The sequence below is a fragment of the Charadrius vociferus genome, unplaced genomic scaffold (genome assembly GCF_000708025.1).
Source record: "Charadrius vociferus isolate BGI_N301 unplaced genomic scaffold, ASM70802v2 scaffold436, whole genome shotgun sequence".
Taxonomy (NCBI): Eukaryota; Metazoa; Chordata; class Aves; order Charadriiformes; family Charadriidae; genus Charadrius; species Charadrius vociferus.
The window spans coordinates 2,001,496-2,017,686 of NW_009649187.1; the positions used below are offsets into that span (position 1 = coordinate 2,001,496).

At 35.7% G+C, this 16,191-nt stretch overlaps 1 protein-coding gene across 1 annotated transcript in view; it reads right to left on the minus strand.

The window, feature by feature from the left end:
- Nucleotides 1–8,320: 8,320 nt before the first annotated feature.
- Nucleotides 8,321–16,191, minus strand: part of HECTD2 (HECT domain containing E3 ubiquitin protein ligase 2) — a 66,326-nt gene continuing 58,455 nt past the window's right edge. The window contains exons 16-23 of the mRNA XM_009888801.1: nucleotides 16,156–16,190; nucleotides 14,899–15,057; nucleotides 14,371–14,445; nucleotides 13,304–13,391; nucleotides 12,941–13,047; nucleotides 11,667–11,782; nucleotides 10,975–11,118; nucleotides 8,321–8,649 (exon numbers count right to left, since the gene is read on the minus strand). Coding sequence (XP_009887103.1) covers nucleotides 8,529–8,649; nucleotides 10,975–11,118; nucleotides 11,667–11,782; nucleotides 12,941–13,047; nucleotides 13,304–13,391; nucleotides 14,371–14,445; nucleotides 14,899–15,057; nucleotides 16,156–16,190 — 845 coding nt within the window. The 3' untranslated portion in view covers nucleotides 8,321–8,528. The remainder of the gene's footprint in view (nucleotides 8,650–10,974; nucleotides 11,119–11,666; nucleotides 11,783–12,940; nucleotides 13,048–13,303; nucleotides 13,392–14,370; nucleotides 14,446–14,898; nucleotides 15,058–16,155; nucleotide 16,191) is intronic.

The following is a 16,191-nucleotide window of genomic DNA, read 5'->3' on the forward strand; positions in this document are numbered from 1 at the left end:
AGACACTGGGGTGCAAATTGAGTGAAGTCACCACATGCATCTAATTAAAGAAGAATGCTAACTGCAGAAATTTAGCACATCAGGATTTTGCGTTTGTGACATTCTTGGGACATCTGTATGTCCACATACTAAAAAGCATGAACAAGTGAAACCTACAAAAGGCAGGTAGATTTTTTTTTTTTTTTAGTGAAACCTACAAAAGGCAGGTAGATTATTTTTTTTTTTTCTCCATAATTATTTTCTTCAAAAGAAATGACTGACCTACTAATCCTATCAGTCTGGTGATAAGCCTACATTGCAAATTTCTTTGCTCACCTCCACTTACCAATATCTAGCCAAACCTGTTAGAACAAGGTTGGGAAATCAACCACGGAATACAGAGGCAAGATGTTCAGCGAGCTTCAGCTGGGATCTAGCCTTCATTGACCAGCTGACAGAGACAAGTGGAAATGACTCCAAAGGGATTAACTGAGAAGCATTTAGGGAGCTTTGGCCAGGGGCAGCAGCCCCTCTGTGCGGTCAGCCAGCTCACCCTGCCCCTGGCACAGCGCTGCCGAGCGCCGGCCGCAGCCTCCGCCATGGCTCTGCGGCACCGGCTGAGCAAACACCAACATCTCCCGCCATAGCACAGGGATCAGGTGCCGTTAAAAATGGGTCCGTCTAGACAGACTTGAGCCAGGTATTGTTAACTCTTTAGCTTTCTAAATACTGTCAAACAGGGTGGGATATGGTATGGTTCAACACAAGCCTTGACTTCCCAAGACAAGCCTTGGCTTCTTTCTCATCTCAGAAGTGGACCTTGATTGCTCAATCTAAATCTGAATTCTGACAATCTGAAAGCACGTGAAACCCATCACCAGTAGAAATTAGGTTGCACGGGCTATGACAGGATCAATAGAAAAAAAGCAAACATCCCCAAGGTAATTCAAATAATAAGCTAATTGCAAGAAAAAGGAAGAGGAGATCAAATTTCAATGACTGATCTGAAACACTCAGCATTATCCCGCAGGTATTTTTCTCCCAGACAGGTTGTCTTCAATACGTAGCCTCTGTGTTGCTGCTCTGCGATGAGAGGTGAAGCATAGTGACTGTCTGCTCTTCCCCCTCCCACCACCCTCACCACCTTGAACCATTGGTTTTAACCAGTCTTTTTTTTTTTTTTTTTTTAAGAGGCAAAGACACATTTACAAGTTACCCCCCAGACACACAACAACTCATTATCCTTTCTCAGCAGCTTTATCTATGTATTCCTTATTAATATTAGAATCACTTTGATTTATAAAAATGTGCTGCAAATAGAGGATTCACATTGCATGTAGCTAGGATACAGGCTGACAAGAGAGCTAGTCAAATACTTAATCTATGTAAGTGACAAGTCAGTTCTAAAACATCTGTTAAATTCCCCCAAGTTACCCTATGTCTTGAGAAAATACAAAATAAAACCTGAGGTCTAGTGAAAAGAAAAAAAGGAGGAAAAAAAAAAAGGAGGAAAAAAAATTTGTCACAAATAGCCTAAGGGATGATTTCCTAATCTAAGGAAATTCAAAGTGAATGCTTCCATTTCTTTATCATTCTACAATTACATATCTGTTTTATTATGAATGACAGCAGATCTTGAACAGAAGTGAAAGGCAGCATCACTGTGCAAAGAATGCAGATTGTTGCTGTAAGTAATGACAGGAGAAATTAGCCAGGGATTGGTTGTACTGCATGAAAGTAGTAATTTCTTCTTCACGGTACACCTACAAGTATGAAAATGCTAACTGAATGCATGATTAAGCATAGCATCCCTGCTTATGTCATATATAATTAACAAGCTCTACTAATAAAGTCAGCAACAAATAAATTGAGAAGAAATTCAAGGGCAAAAGATACACTGAGAATACCTTTGCACCATAAAACATGAAAGCCTTGATGCATCCATCAGTTGGTGCCCGGGAGATGAGGAAGGGCAAACCAGGATTTTGAACAACAAATGATGTAAAAAAATGACGCAAGCAATTACACCTTCAGATTCACAACTGCAGCGTACCCATTGCACACAGTTACAAATGAAAAACATGGACAACTACAGCGAGCACATGGGGACGGGAGATCAAGCAAAGAGCTCAAAAAATACCAACACTATCACTTTCATAGAAAAACTTACTGCTGTTGCGTCTCTCTCAGTTTGGTTATGTGCCTACAGTAGTTTACACAAAAAAACAGGGAATGAGGAACAGAATCCACAGCTCAGCACAGCTGCGTTGATGCTGCCTAAACAGCTTTGATTATAGGATGATGTTTAACTCTTAATATCAAGTGTAGGAAAATAAACCCGGGTCTGCTAAACTGATTTCACTGAGATTTTAGTTCCGTACCTGTGAGTTCTTTGCCAACATCGTAGACAATTGAAGAAATTGAGTTCACTTTTTGGAAGGAAGAATTTATGGGTATTGAATATTTCAGTGTAAGAAATACATTTTAAAAATCTGTAAGCATGTGAAACCCATCACCAGTAGAACGCGGGCAAGCACGGGCTAGGAGACTATCAAGAGGACAAAAGCAAAAGTCCCTTAGGAAACTCAAACACAGCTTGGTTGTAATACCCCAGGAGATTTCAGCCCCTATCTGGCAACTAACCGAGCAAAGTAAGAAATTATTAACTTGGAATCCTTTTCACAGATTTACAGTAACCTCCAGAAGCACAAGCTACTGGAAAGAGAGTTTTCACCTTCCAGAATGTGCCATTTGAGATGATAGCTTAATGCATTTCAATCAATACGCAGAAATAGGATATTGAATAGAATCTGAATCCTAAAACAAAACCACTCAAAACAAAATGCAATGAGGTTGTTTATATGCCCCAGGAACAAATATATGTTATTACTTTAAAAGCTTCAGCCTGAATGAATACCAAGCGCTTTCAATGCTTGGGAAAGCTTTTCTTTCACTGTAAAAATTGCCTAACAAAAGTTAGAATTCTGAAAGAAAGCTGATGCAGAACATTTTATTGATTTCAGTACAATTAGACAATGCGGTAAGCACAACACAGTTGTGCACATGGGAAAATATTACAGTTTACTCAAGTTTTAGCTGTAATATGATGATTGAATTAAAGAAAAATAATTTAAGTTCTTAAATTCTCCAAGAGATTAATCGTTAGAAAATTTAAACCTCATCAAAGAATAAAATTTGATTTTTGTAACTAAAAAGAAATTCTATAGAACTACTGTACAAGAAAGTAGATTTTTTCTCTTCCACTACTAATCAAATTTTTCCTGTGCTCATCTCTATTTTATGTCACATTTATGTGCCACAATTAATTAATTTTTCTATTGATGAAGTGAAATGTTAAACAATTAATATGATGCATTTAGTATCACAGAACATGTTGGATGGGGAATTTTAAAATCTGAGCAGGATACCCCTCCACCTTGGAATCCAGAAAGGTTTAGGAAAAGATCCCTCTGTGAAGTAGATGAGTGAGAGGACAAAATTGAGTGCCTTCTCTGCTCACTGGCATGTTACTGGCCCATCTACTCTTTCCTTCCTCCTACTCAAGGCCATCTATGGAAAACCCCAAGCAGTATACATGCTGCTGCCACAGTCCTTGAAAATAAGGTGTGTGAGGTTACATAAAATCACTGTGAGACAACCCAAACCAAGACCCACATTTCAGTTTTAACCACACTATCTTCAAAATGACTGTGCTTTGGCTACTTTATGTCCAGCTGGAATGATTTTCCAGGGGACAAACGACAGTTCCTGCCCTCCAGAGTATCGCTGCTGACACGAAATGAATAGCAAATAAATGAATATTCTAGCTCTCCACTAGAGCAAAGAGACTGAACATACATTGAGTAAACCCACTCATTGAGAAGATGTTTTGAATACCTTTCACATGGTTACAAAGAGTTCTGTTCTGATAATGCCTACAGAGACCAGCGGAGGCTGGATTGGTATTATCCGTAGTGTGGCAACAGCCAGAGATGCTAGTGTAAAGATAGTGAGGACTCTGTCAGAACAGATGCATTCTCCTGGTTAACATGAAAGTATGCATATAGTTAAGGTACCGCATAAACAAGCAGCCCATAAATTAAACCTGACCATCATACATTTACATAATCTAGGACAACTCTCACGGGAAGAAGCTATTGTATCAGAAAGTAACAGTCTCTTCATCACTCACTACAAATATCAAATCATAAAAACCAAAAAGAAAAATGGTAAATGAAGCCTTGCTGTGGTAGAACATAAAGCTCTTGAAATACGCAACAAAACCATTAATGTATATATCCTATTCTTACAAATGTAGGCATTATTTAACATTGTACTGCAGAAGAGTCCAGAACTGAACTTATGTTAGGTGCTGCCCAACTTACATGAACTTTTCCCACTCTTCCAAAGTTTAATGAGCAACCACTCTACCAGATCCTCAGAAGCACAATCTCTCCATCTTCCTTGACCTCAGAGTTCTCTTCTAAATGTAGTGTGTAGAACAAATTATTTTTGAATCAAATATCCATTCTACAGTTAGGAACACACTAACTATATCAAACTATAATAACCCTTGCCATACCTGTTCTGCTGTTATATTTTACATGAAGACATTGGGGTTTAAAGACTTTAATAAGAATTTAATTAACAATTTGAAAGGTGCAGAACTCTGGGGGCCCATTTTTGCTAATTAATTTAACAACAAAACGCACTTGACTATGAATCAGAACATTTCTAACACATGTGAAACAGCTGGGGCAGTCCAAGCTGCCCCGTTATTATTTTCCTAGACACTACGAATCTTTAAAAGTGCAAGGAACTTCAACAACACATAGGACAGCACAGATCTTGAAGAAAAAAAAATCCAAAGAGAATGGAAAATTACTTGACCCAAACAAAAAAGCAATTTTCTTGGAAGAGAACTCTAGAAGGAAAACCACGTGGTCTTACAGACTGCTGGTCAGGACGTGAAAACAGAGGCTCTGAGGGACCTTTAAAATATTTCAGTTTTACCAGGGAAGGATTCCGAAAGAATATTAAATACCACAGCTATGGAAAATAACAACAGATACAGCATTTGCTTTTGGAGCAAGTCAACCAGTACCACCACCAACTGCAACCACAGAGAAGGAACCTCACCGCTTTTCGCCACTGCATTTCAACTTCAGGTCCCAGCACCAGCCATCTGGTCCCTAGGTGGACCAGGACAAGGCGAGCTAGGTTTTCTAACCTCTTTCTAAATATCAGTCTTGAGGCTATTGACTGTTCAGAAATCAGTAACAATCAATCCCCTCTCTTTGAGGCTTTGGCAGAGATTCTCATTGATCCCAATAGACATTAGGGAACTCTTCATGGACAGAGAAGACATTTTCAAAACCCAACGCTAGACAGAAGCAGAAGCCAATTTATATTTGCCAATTTTGTGAATCTACAATTATTTGTGATATACATAAGATACAACTTTTTTCTTCATTATTTGAACTTAAAATATCTAACATTAGTTAAGAGGAAAGTCTGACGTCTAATTAAGTGGTTTCAATCCTCATCTTTGCTGCCATCTGTAGGTAACTCGAGTGGTACAAAGGAGACAAAAAGCAGGTTTGCATCTGCACAGATATTAGTGCTGCGATCAGGACCCGTGTCCATGAGAAAGTGTGATGTTGTTCTTCTCTGCCCCTCCCGATTTTAATGTTAAAATTCGTCAGAAAAAGATAAAACATACAACAACTTGGCTCTGCCTCTCATTGTACCTCAAAGTAATCTTGCAACTGAGGAAATAAAAAAAATAAGAAAATTAAGCTGAGGATCCATGCTATTTTACAGCATTATTACACCATGGTATGCACTGGAACACCTGTAATTTTGACTATAAATATGGAATATCCTTTAGGGTGTATGGCTGCTAGTTGAAAATCAAAAAATTGAATTTTTTTTTCAGTGAGCCATACAATGTTTTAGCAAAACTGTTACTGTAAAGACTTTTCAGAAGAAAAACAAGACAAAAGTAGATATGTTCATCATATCTTCAACCCCATTATGATCAATTTTGGAAATCTGAAATTAAACAAGTGAGGCTAGAAATTGAAATATTTGATTTAATGACTGCACAATTTTAATACATAAAAATAGATACTTAGTAATGAACAAGTTTATACAAACCAGATTTCTTTTGTACGGTACAAAACAAAGATGGAGATAAAAAAAAGATTTGCTGGATTACAGGGCAAGACAAAAGAACAACAAAACATCATTGAGGAAAAGTTTTAAAATTATCAGAGGCTTATTTCATAAATACAGTGCAATGCTTTCATTTAACAAATACAAAATTTACTATTTAATTTATCAACATCAGGAACTATATAAAATGTCATTGAATGACAATCTTATTTAAAAACTGATGCAAATACAATAGCCTTTTTAGAATTCTGAGGTAATATTATACAGTAAATCAAAAAAGCTTCAATAAATAAAACTAAACCCAAGGCAAAGTGCAATTCAGTGAAAATAAGAAGATAAAGCTTTTAACAATAATAGATAAATAGTTATTAAAAGTGGGCTTAAGCCATAAAAAAATATTTTGGCTAATATGCCGTGTTTTCAGATAAACTGTATAGCTATTTATTCATAAGCCAACCTTCTATGAATCCAATTCTACAGAGAGGGGAAAAGCAGGAGCTGTTTGTTTCCAGATTTCTTACCCACATCCACATTCATCTGTTAGAAATTTTACATTGCTTGAAGCTATCTAGTTCATTCAGTGCAATGGTGAAAGTTTCATTTGTTTCTTAACATCTGAAATCCTGTTTTATTTTAAAATCTCCATTTGGGAGAAACAATGTAAAATGCACAGGTTCGAAATGCTGCTTTTAACGCTCTCCATGCTAACCTAGTTTTGTTCCAGGCTGAAGCCAATGGAAATTTTATTATTAGTTTCAAGGAGAGCACAATGAATACAGTGCCAAATATTTTAAAATATCCCAGTATTTATCTGTTTAATAAAACAGTATAACCATCAGTACCTTCTCTAGGAAACAGAATAAAATAAAATTTGCATTTAGCTATTGAAGAAAATCCACAACAGCTTTGAAACTATGGATTAGGCAAATTAATTTGTTCATCACATGTAAATCTGTTGGTTGTATGTAAATAATACAACGAGGGAAAACGAGAATGATATATTTTACTCTTATTGCAAATAAGTAATTCAGTACAGACACTACAGGATATTTAGGTATCCATGCCCCAGCAGAACTCAACGGGGAAAGCTGACAAATTAGATGCTGAAGTGTCTTTAACGATCTGGGCTTCATTTAGCTGAAAGAAAAAAAATCTATAGAACGCATAGTAGCTATTCATATTTAAAAAAAAATACTATACTGCATGCTGATAAACTCCTTCCATTTAATGAATAAAAGCCAGACTTACAATTACATCTGCATTTTAGAAGGAGTTTCCTTCCCAGCTCCTCATTTACTAACTCAGAGCAGGCATACCAAGAATTCTTTTCATGTAGTTTGTGCAGTGAAAACCACAAAACGTTGTCTTTAAATGCTGGCTTTCAAGTTAATGAAAGCTTCAACATTCTTCTGAAATGTTATTGTATTCACTTTTGTCACAGCTTACTTAAGAATCTTCAACAAAGTTGCGGAAAAAAATGATGGCATGATGCACTATATCAGTTTTCCATGGGTTGTGGATTTCATTCTTTTCCTGAAATATTTCACCACATGTGGAATTTATTTTAAATATCTAGTTTTGTTTACTATAACGCTACAGTAGATCAGGTAAGTTAGCTGTCAAAGAATGAACATACAAGTTGCTTAACACCTGTCGTTTGAACTTGAATCCCCTTCAAGCTGAAAAAAGTACCTTTTCACACTCTTGTACAGTCAAGCCTGTTGATCTGTAAAAGCTGAATATAGAACATCTAAAACCTCTTATTCATAAAAAATAAATTTTTAGCAGTAAATGGCACTATCAAAACCCTATTTGTTCACAGGCAGTTATTTACATGCTTCTTAGACCGCCTGTTTCATAGAGAAGGAAAACCAGAATATTAAAACTTCAGACATTTTATAAAGACTAAAATTCCTATTTGCCTTTGTGAAAATATGGCTACATGCTTTATGTAATATTTTTTTCTATTATTCATGTTAACTGAAAACATTCTACCACTGGGATTAACTAATAAAGAAATATTCTGTTTATTATCTCCCAGTGGGATACCTGTGATGTAAAGGAATTATGATTAATGATAAAGTGCTATTAAGAAAAAAGAGAAACAAACTATAACTTAGAAATTGTCTTAGGTTTCGTTTATCAAATAGACTAACCTTCTGTATGAAGAAAGCTACTTTTTGTGACAAAGCAAGCAGTAAATGTATTGCCATTCAGGAAAAAACATACACTTTATATTTAATTTAAAAAAAAGTATATCTAAGTTGGGTAAGACTGGCACAGTATCAAGAGACATAACGACAAAAAGCTTAAAGGCACAATTAGAAGAGAGTGAATGCTACATAAAAATGCTGTTCTTGAAGTATTTCATTTTATTCTAGGCCAAAACCCTCTGCATTTGAAATTCCAATGATCAACTTCTGCTTCAGTTCCTTCTTGTTCTTGTAAGGAGGGAGACAAAGCTGGTTGAAGCAGGTGTGGGCCACAGGTAACCTAAAATAATTTAAGAAAACCCCAACAAAACACATTTAATAATAATGAACGAGAAGCAGAACACTGCCAACTGCCTACACATTTTCATTAAACATTACTTAAATAAGAAACCCTGTAAAAGGAACATTTATCCTAATGTTGGTTCAAGTTCTGTTGAACACAAATAACACTACTGTTGGTACCACATGACTTCAAAATCAGTTTTTCTCTAAATAGAAAATCTGGGTATAATCAGAATCCACAACAGGAAGAAGGAAGATGGGTCCTGGAGTATGTATAGAAACACCTAGATGAACCACAGATACTGTAAGGATACAGAACTCGGAGTTCAGTCTGGTAAAACACATCTTTACAGACACATCTCAGCGGGAAGTACTGAGGAGCTGACTGAAGCCCTAGCAAAACAGGAGTTCACAAATTTTGGTCTTAGCCACACCAACACTTTCAGTTGCAAGTTTCTTCTGAGAGCTGAGTTGTAATGTATATTGCAGGTATCACTTTGGATTGCCCGACTGAAACACTGGAAACTCTGCTCCCCACTAGAACGGATTGGTTTGATGAGAACTGCTCTTCAGTAGCAGAAGCATTTGTTTTGCCATCAGTATGAGATGCCACTAACATTCTGCCTCATAGCCACAGGCAAGAAGAAGCTACAGGATCTTCTCGCCCTTCATGCCCTCAAGTGACACACAGGACAACACTGAGGATATAGACTTGTCCTACAACTGATTACTTGTGGGGAGACAGGAGAAAGACAATGAGCCGAAGTTCAACCTGACATTTGGAATTAACCCAACACACTGAAAAATTTCTAGAACTTGGACACTTCAAAGTTAAATTTTAGTATGTGACTCAAAAGCACTCTAGTTCTGTTTTCATTAAAGCCCTTAGTCTTTTGAATGGCAGCCGAGTGGCCTTTGGTCATTAGCAAATGTTCTTGAAAGGGGGTGGAATCCCCCCCCAGATCTGGAAACCCAAGCTACTTCCCCCTCTCCGCCCTTTAAACAAGCAAGCAAAGATCTGTTAATCAGTCTGGAGTCACGTGCTTCAGAATTTGGAAAGTTGCGAAACCGGATATTAATTCGGCAATTCTTATTGCTATATTCGTTGATCCTACTGTGTGAGCAATGCAATGTCGACATGTCTATGTTCATCCCCATGCAGGCAGTCTGACTGTGACAATTATCTTGCAAAACACAGACCTACAGAATTTTAAAATGCACACTATTTCAAAACACATATTCCTATTTTTAAGAAAAAGAACAATTTACAGCAAAATAAACAGCGATTCAATGTGAACTGATTTTTGGTCAGATCCGCATGTTCCTTTAACATGTTACTGGAAACAATTATTAGCTCATTGATAAAGCATTAGAAATACCACAGGAAATGAGATAACCCAAATTTAAAAACAAAAATCAGTATTTATTATGTTTATGCATTTAATTCATCTCTCCACAGAAAACCCAAGGAAATTTTGACTTTAAAAATATGGTTCCATTTAAGTATTTTGATTACCTTAAATGTTTGAGAAATTTATGTAAAGCCAGTAATTACTGCTTGTCAGCGGTTACTGCTTAGCAGTGAGTTTCAGACCAGTAAGCTTTTCTATACAGCTTTCCAAATTATCTAAATGGACTTTCTCCAATCTTGAGAAGGAAAATACTAGCTGGAAAGTATGTCGAATTTCTCAAGTCAATTCAATACAAAATAAAACACTACCAGAAACATAAGAACTTGGCATGAACAATTTAACCTTCGCAATGAAATTATAAGGCTGCTTTGTTCCTATTTCTTCTGAGCAACCTCTGGATCAGCCATATACCTACTCAGCAGAGACCCTAAAGGAATGCTACATCTTCTCTAGCTATGTGTGTTAAAATTCTTATTTAGACCATCAAGAAAGAATGCAAGCATTTCTCACAACTGAAGTGGCTGCTATACATAATGACAAACAGACTCATCAAATTTAGAACAATTCATGATGATTCACAGTCTATTTTCATTAGCTCAGCTGTCATGTTAGGAACAATTAAACAAATAATTTATTTGAATTGAAAACATGTAAGGAATCTCTACAAATAAAGAATTCCTGGCCTCCAATATAAACGTTGACTGGAGAATCAATTTTGTATTAGATGGTCACCTGGAAAATTTATGCAATCAATAAATGGGTATATAACATTTTGAAGAGAAACTAGAGAAGCCCATGCAGTTTCTTCCTTATCCATTAGTTTGCTTTTCTTCAAAAAGACATTCAAGAGAGATATGGGCTCTCAGGAAATAATTGAACCAAAATTTTTAAAAATCCAGAAAACTACTTACCAATTAGTGGACGTTTCACTCTTTGAAATCTTGAAATTCAAATCAGCCATTCCTCCCACAGGTACTCTATCACTTCCAGTAGCAAAATGTAGCAGCTTCTTTTGAAGGTCAAGAGAAAATGCAAGTACTACATCCCAAAAGTATCTATGTTCAGGGCAGAGGGAGAAGAAAGTGGTGTAAGATGCAATATCATGACAAAACAATGTGATGATAATAATACAACTGCAAGTACTATATGATAAATGTAATTTACTGAAATTTAATTAATGTAATATATGACATCAGTAGTATCCTAACATGCAAGGTTAAATAAACTCCTAAAGATTTGACAAGTCTTGTCAAATGATGCCCAAACCCACTTTTCTATACAAATATAAATGCCTCTACTCACTAAAATAAATGTCGTTAGTATCAAATAGCATCAAAAGAGAAAAAGCATTTTTAGAAGACTGGATAATAAAAATAAAGACTCAGATTTCACTATGCAGGATTTGAAGGTACTCTTTTTTAAACTATCTCTATTTCAACCTGATCACAACTTTTTAAAAGTATTCAGCAACACATTATGCCATTAAGGATCTAACTTTAATAGTGTCTTTGTCTTATTTGGAAATAAATTTTAAAAACTTCAATCATTCTCAGATTATGATGTTTTTAAACTCAGTAATTACAATGAAAAAAATTAAGCCTACCGTATAGTAAGATCAGTTTTTTGGTAGCCCTCATATTGGGTGCTTCGCTGTAAAGCGGACATATCCAGTTCAGGACTGCCACAGACAAGAATTTCAACCTCTTCTGGACGAAGCAGCTGCCAGAAATGAAGGATAAAATATTTATTTTTTTAAAGATGAGAAATGATGCTACTAGATTCAGATTAAATTTTTCTTTTGGAATTATAGAAAAATTAATTCCTCAGTACTTTGAAGAATCTCTTACTACTGTATATAGTAAAAAGCAAATTACTGGGTAACATCATTATTTTAGTGTATTTCTTTTGTTTCTCACTTCTTTTCCATTCTTGCATTTATTACACTGACTTGCCTGTCATCTGATTAGATTACAAGTGGGTCAGGAGGAAAATTAAATTTGTACACATGGAATTCAGAGGGAGGGTCTTGATCCCAATTTTTGGTTACAACTTCCATTCCATTTTACACTGAAAAGTCCCAGCGTAGGCTGATGAGTAGCAGAGATTGACAGAACCTGACTCTTAGTTGTACATACTGCTGTGCAAAGCAAATACACATAACAATGAACCATGTTTAACAACCACTAAACTTACACCTGCAGAATCTACTTATTCATTTACTACATTGTTAAATTGCATGAAAGCACATCATGGCATTTCAATGGATTTCCATTCTCCTTCCAGAACCTTCCCTGCAGTTAGTCACATCTCACTTTGCTGCAAGTGTGTCATACTTGGCTAATTTCACAGGAATGAAGAAAATCTCATGCAAATTGTAATTGCCTCTTCTTTCTCTTCTTACTGCACAAGGGATGATGCAAATTACAAAAGGCATTCCAACAGCCAAACAGGACTGAATACAGAAGAATGTTTAATTTCAACCTCACTGAGCGTTCTTCCTGCAAAAAGTAATAGGTGTTTTCAGAGGAGTCACTCAAGAGCACACAGACATAGTTGCTCTGCTGCTCATAAATACAGGGAATACAGCGAATCCCTGTTAACATTCACATGAGAGCCTGTGAAGCGTCTGTGAATGCATACTGATAAAGCTAACTTGTGGAGCTTTATTTATCTGTTTTCAATGGAACACTACAGATAAGCAGAAGAAATTAAGCAGGTAATCAACTGTTATGTTGGATTAATCAACAATTATTCACAATTACCAATCAAGATTATTCATGAATCCTAGAATCATCCAGTGTAATTTGTTTAATTTAGATAAGTCATTGGCACATATTTGAAACAGAAGAGAAGAGTCATGTTTCATTTTATTCTTACCAGTAACGCATATGAAGCACAGACACTATGAAATCCATAATAGAAAGCAGCAAATTGTTTGTAGATTGATTTGTTGAGAAGAAAATCAACATAGAGCTGCACATATTCTAAGAAACAAAAACATTTTATTTTGTTACATCATAATAATTTTGAATAATCATTTGTTGTGCTCTCTCAAATTGTATTGAATGAAGAAAAATGAATGCATTTCATTTTAGATACTATTAAATTGGTAGGCATACCAGAAAGGACTATAGTAATTTCACTTTCACACTTTGTTAAAGAAAACCTTGGCTTATAAGAAGGAAAAAAAGGACAAACTTAAATCTGCCAAATATGTGTAGTTTATATGTATTGAAGTACCTTTCCTATTCTGATTTGTCACTGGAATTTTATCTCCATTTGGCTTTAAATTGTAAGATTTTATAACACCAAATTCTTCCTGAAAAACCTGGAGAAGGAGAGAAGTCAACGTCACTACTGGAAAATACATTCATACAGTCGCAAATTACAAAGCTTGTATTTATTATTTAATGTATTTCCCCTGTCTCTCTCTTTAGCACATGCTGTAATTTTGAGGGTTGTAGGGTTTTTAAAAGCTAAATATTACAATTTTCAACAAATTGCTTAAGAAATTGGTATTCAAAGTAGAAAAATTGACCCTGTTAGACAGTGACATATAAAACTGACCTGCAGGCTCTGGAGCCACAGAGTTTTTCATATGAAAGAACAATTTAGGAGCATCAAATACAATTAAGAAGGTATTTGTTCCACTGTAGCTCACCTGGAAACTCAAAAGTACCCGCTTTACAAAAATTCTCACATGGTTTGACAATAACGTAATCCAAAGCTGAGGAAAAAAGCTCAATACTAGTCCAATACATCTCCATAAACCAGCACGAAATTTTACTAACTAGTATGCGTTCTAAAACAATGAATAAATGAAAAAGGCTTTCTTGATTGAAGTACCAGTTAGACATACAGGTCAGGCTATTGTTCACGTGAGATTTCCCGGACAAAGCGTATAAAATAACCAGAGTAAGCTTTGGCTAGCATCTGGATTAGACAGAAAAGGGATTGTTTTGCAGCCAGATGAATTCCTCAAACTAGGTCACGGATAGCAAGGTGATAGTGTCAGAGCAAGCAAAGAGCTGGAAATGCACCAGCATCCGCCCACACGACCCTGGCGGTCAGTGGTCAGGTCCACCTACGCTGTCAGGGGACAACAGCTTAAAGCCGGGTAACGGAGCCAGCCTCTGTGTGCCCCGAGGCCCCAGGACTAGACAGGTTCTTGAAGCAGGCTTTAATGCCCATGCACTTATATTCCAAACAATGAGCAATCACGCAGCAGTAGGCCACTCCACTGCAGAACCATTGGTAAAAATTACTGAATGAGTTTGAGAATCACTTATAATTGTGTATTTAATGACCTGAAAGGTTGAGTAAAAATCCTCTTCGACATTGCCTTCATAGGATAGAAGTTCACTTAGTCCATGGGCCAATTCCTACAATATGAACAAAAATTCTTTAGTATATCTACAAAACTAAGCGATGTACTTTGCAGGGACGTGCCAGAATCATTACTTTATACAGAAAGTATCTTGGAAAAAGCCATATATTCAAAATGCACGCACAAAGAAAAACTCACTGCTTAGTATGCGTGTGTATATATATGTATTTATTTTTATTTCAGTATAAACTGTTTTGTTTTTCTTTTTACCACAGAAAATGTGTCTAGAATGCTTATATCAGATTTTGGTATTCCAACTTCAAGTCAATCAACAACAATTCTGCTATGCTAGAAAGCATGGAAAATTTCTGTTTTCAACAGAAGAAAAGGAGACTTTACCAGCCTCTGCTAAAAAAAGGCTTTCAAACAGTTTATAATTCAAGCATTAAACGTTAAAAAAATAAGTTTTAAATCAGTGATTTAGCCTCTTAAAAAACATAATACTTACAGGCATAATCTGAAACAGGTCATCTAATGTGACATCACAAATGCCTACAAGTGTGTTATGATCACAGGGAACAATGGGAGGACTCAATAGTTTCTTGTAACAGCAAGGTGGGAAACGAATATCCAAGGTGATGCTATTATATACAGCAAGTCCCATAAGCTATACACGTCAAACGTTAAGGGCAAACCCCACACATCCTTATTATAGTTAATATTTTAAGTAACTTGGAAAAAATATTTTAAGATTTTACTCAGCATACTCTAATACATGCTAAACCAACAGAAGGAATGGAAGTTATTTAATTTTTTTGGACTGACAATTTTAAATGCAGTTTTATATTACAAGTAAGTAGTATTTAAAATGGTTAAATGATATACCTTGAGAGAACACTTGAGAATCTTCATCATAATATTCTATATAAGCATTTCTAGAATAAATTGTTCCAAAGTATTGTTATGAAAAAAGTTTTTAAAGAGAACTATACTTTTTTTTTAATCCAAAAATTCTAGAGAGAGCACAATATAGCGATTTTTCTTTTAAATAAATCTAAAAGCATAAAGACAAATCTGCACTGGCACTGCAGCTCATCAGCTAGCACATTTAAGCGTATCTTGTGAAATGAATTTGAAATAATACCAAAAATTAGAAGAATCCAGTTCACAATTCAGCTTCTCGCTAGAACAGAATAGTTCAGTTGGAAGAAACCTACAACGATTACCCGGGCCAACTGCAATCAGTAAAATGGGGACATCATCATCCCATCTTAGTGCAGTTAAAAGCATATATTATCATTAATTATTTGCCTGAGGACTTCACAAATGAGCACAACAGAAAACCTAGGAAATAAACTTATACTCAAAATAGCATGTGGCTTCCATTCAGTTAAGAAAAAAAAAAAAAGGCCACATACTGGTCAGAAGGGACTTAAATGAAATATTAATGCATACAAGCTCACTTATGTTTACTGAATGAAACTCAGAGGTGTAAGTACATAAAAAAATTACAATTTACACACAAAAAGTTGCATGTTTAATCTTGATTCTAGTATTCTCTGACTGTGAAATGAACCATGTACTCACCATTTTCTTCCTATTTTTAGTTCACTTGCTTGAATGACATTCATTCTATACATTTTAAATGGAACACAGTTGTATATGCATCACCTGAATGAGCTTTAATCAATGCCTTATTTCATCCCTGTACCAACTCAATGAACGGCTGTTCGCTTAGCACCGTTTACCGGACATTAAAGGATACAGCTCCAACCAATCGGAATTCAGAATAGTTATCGCA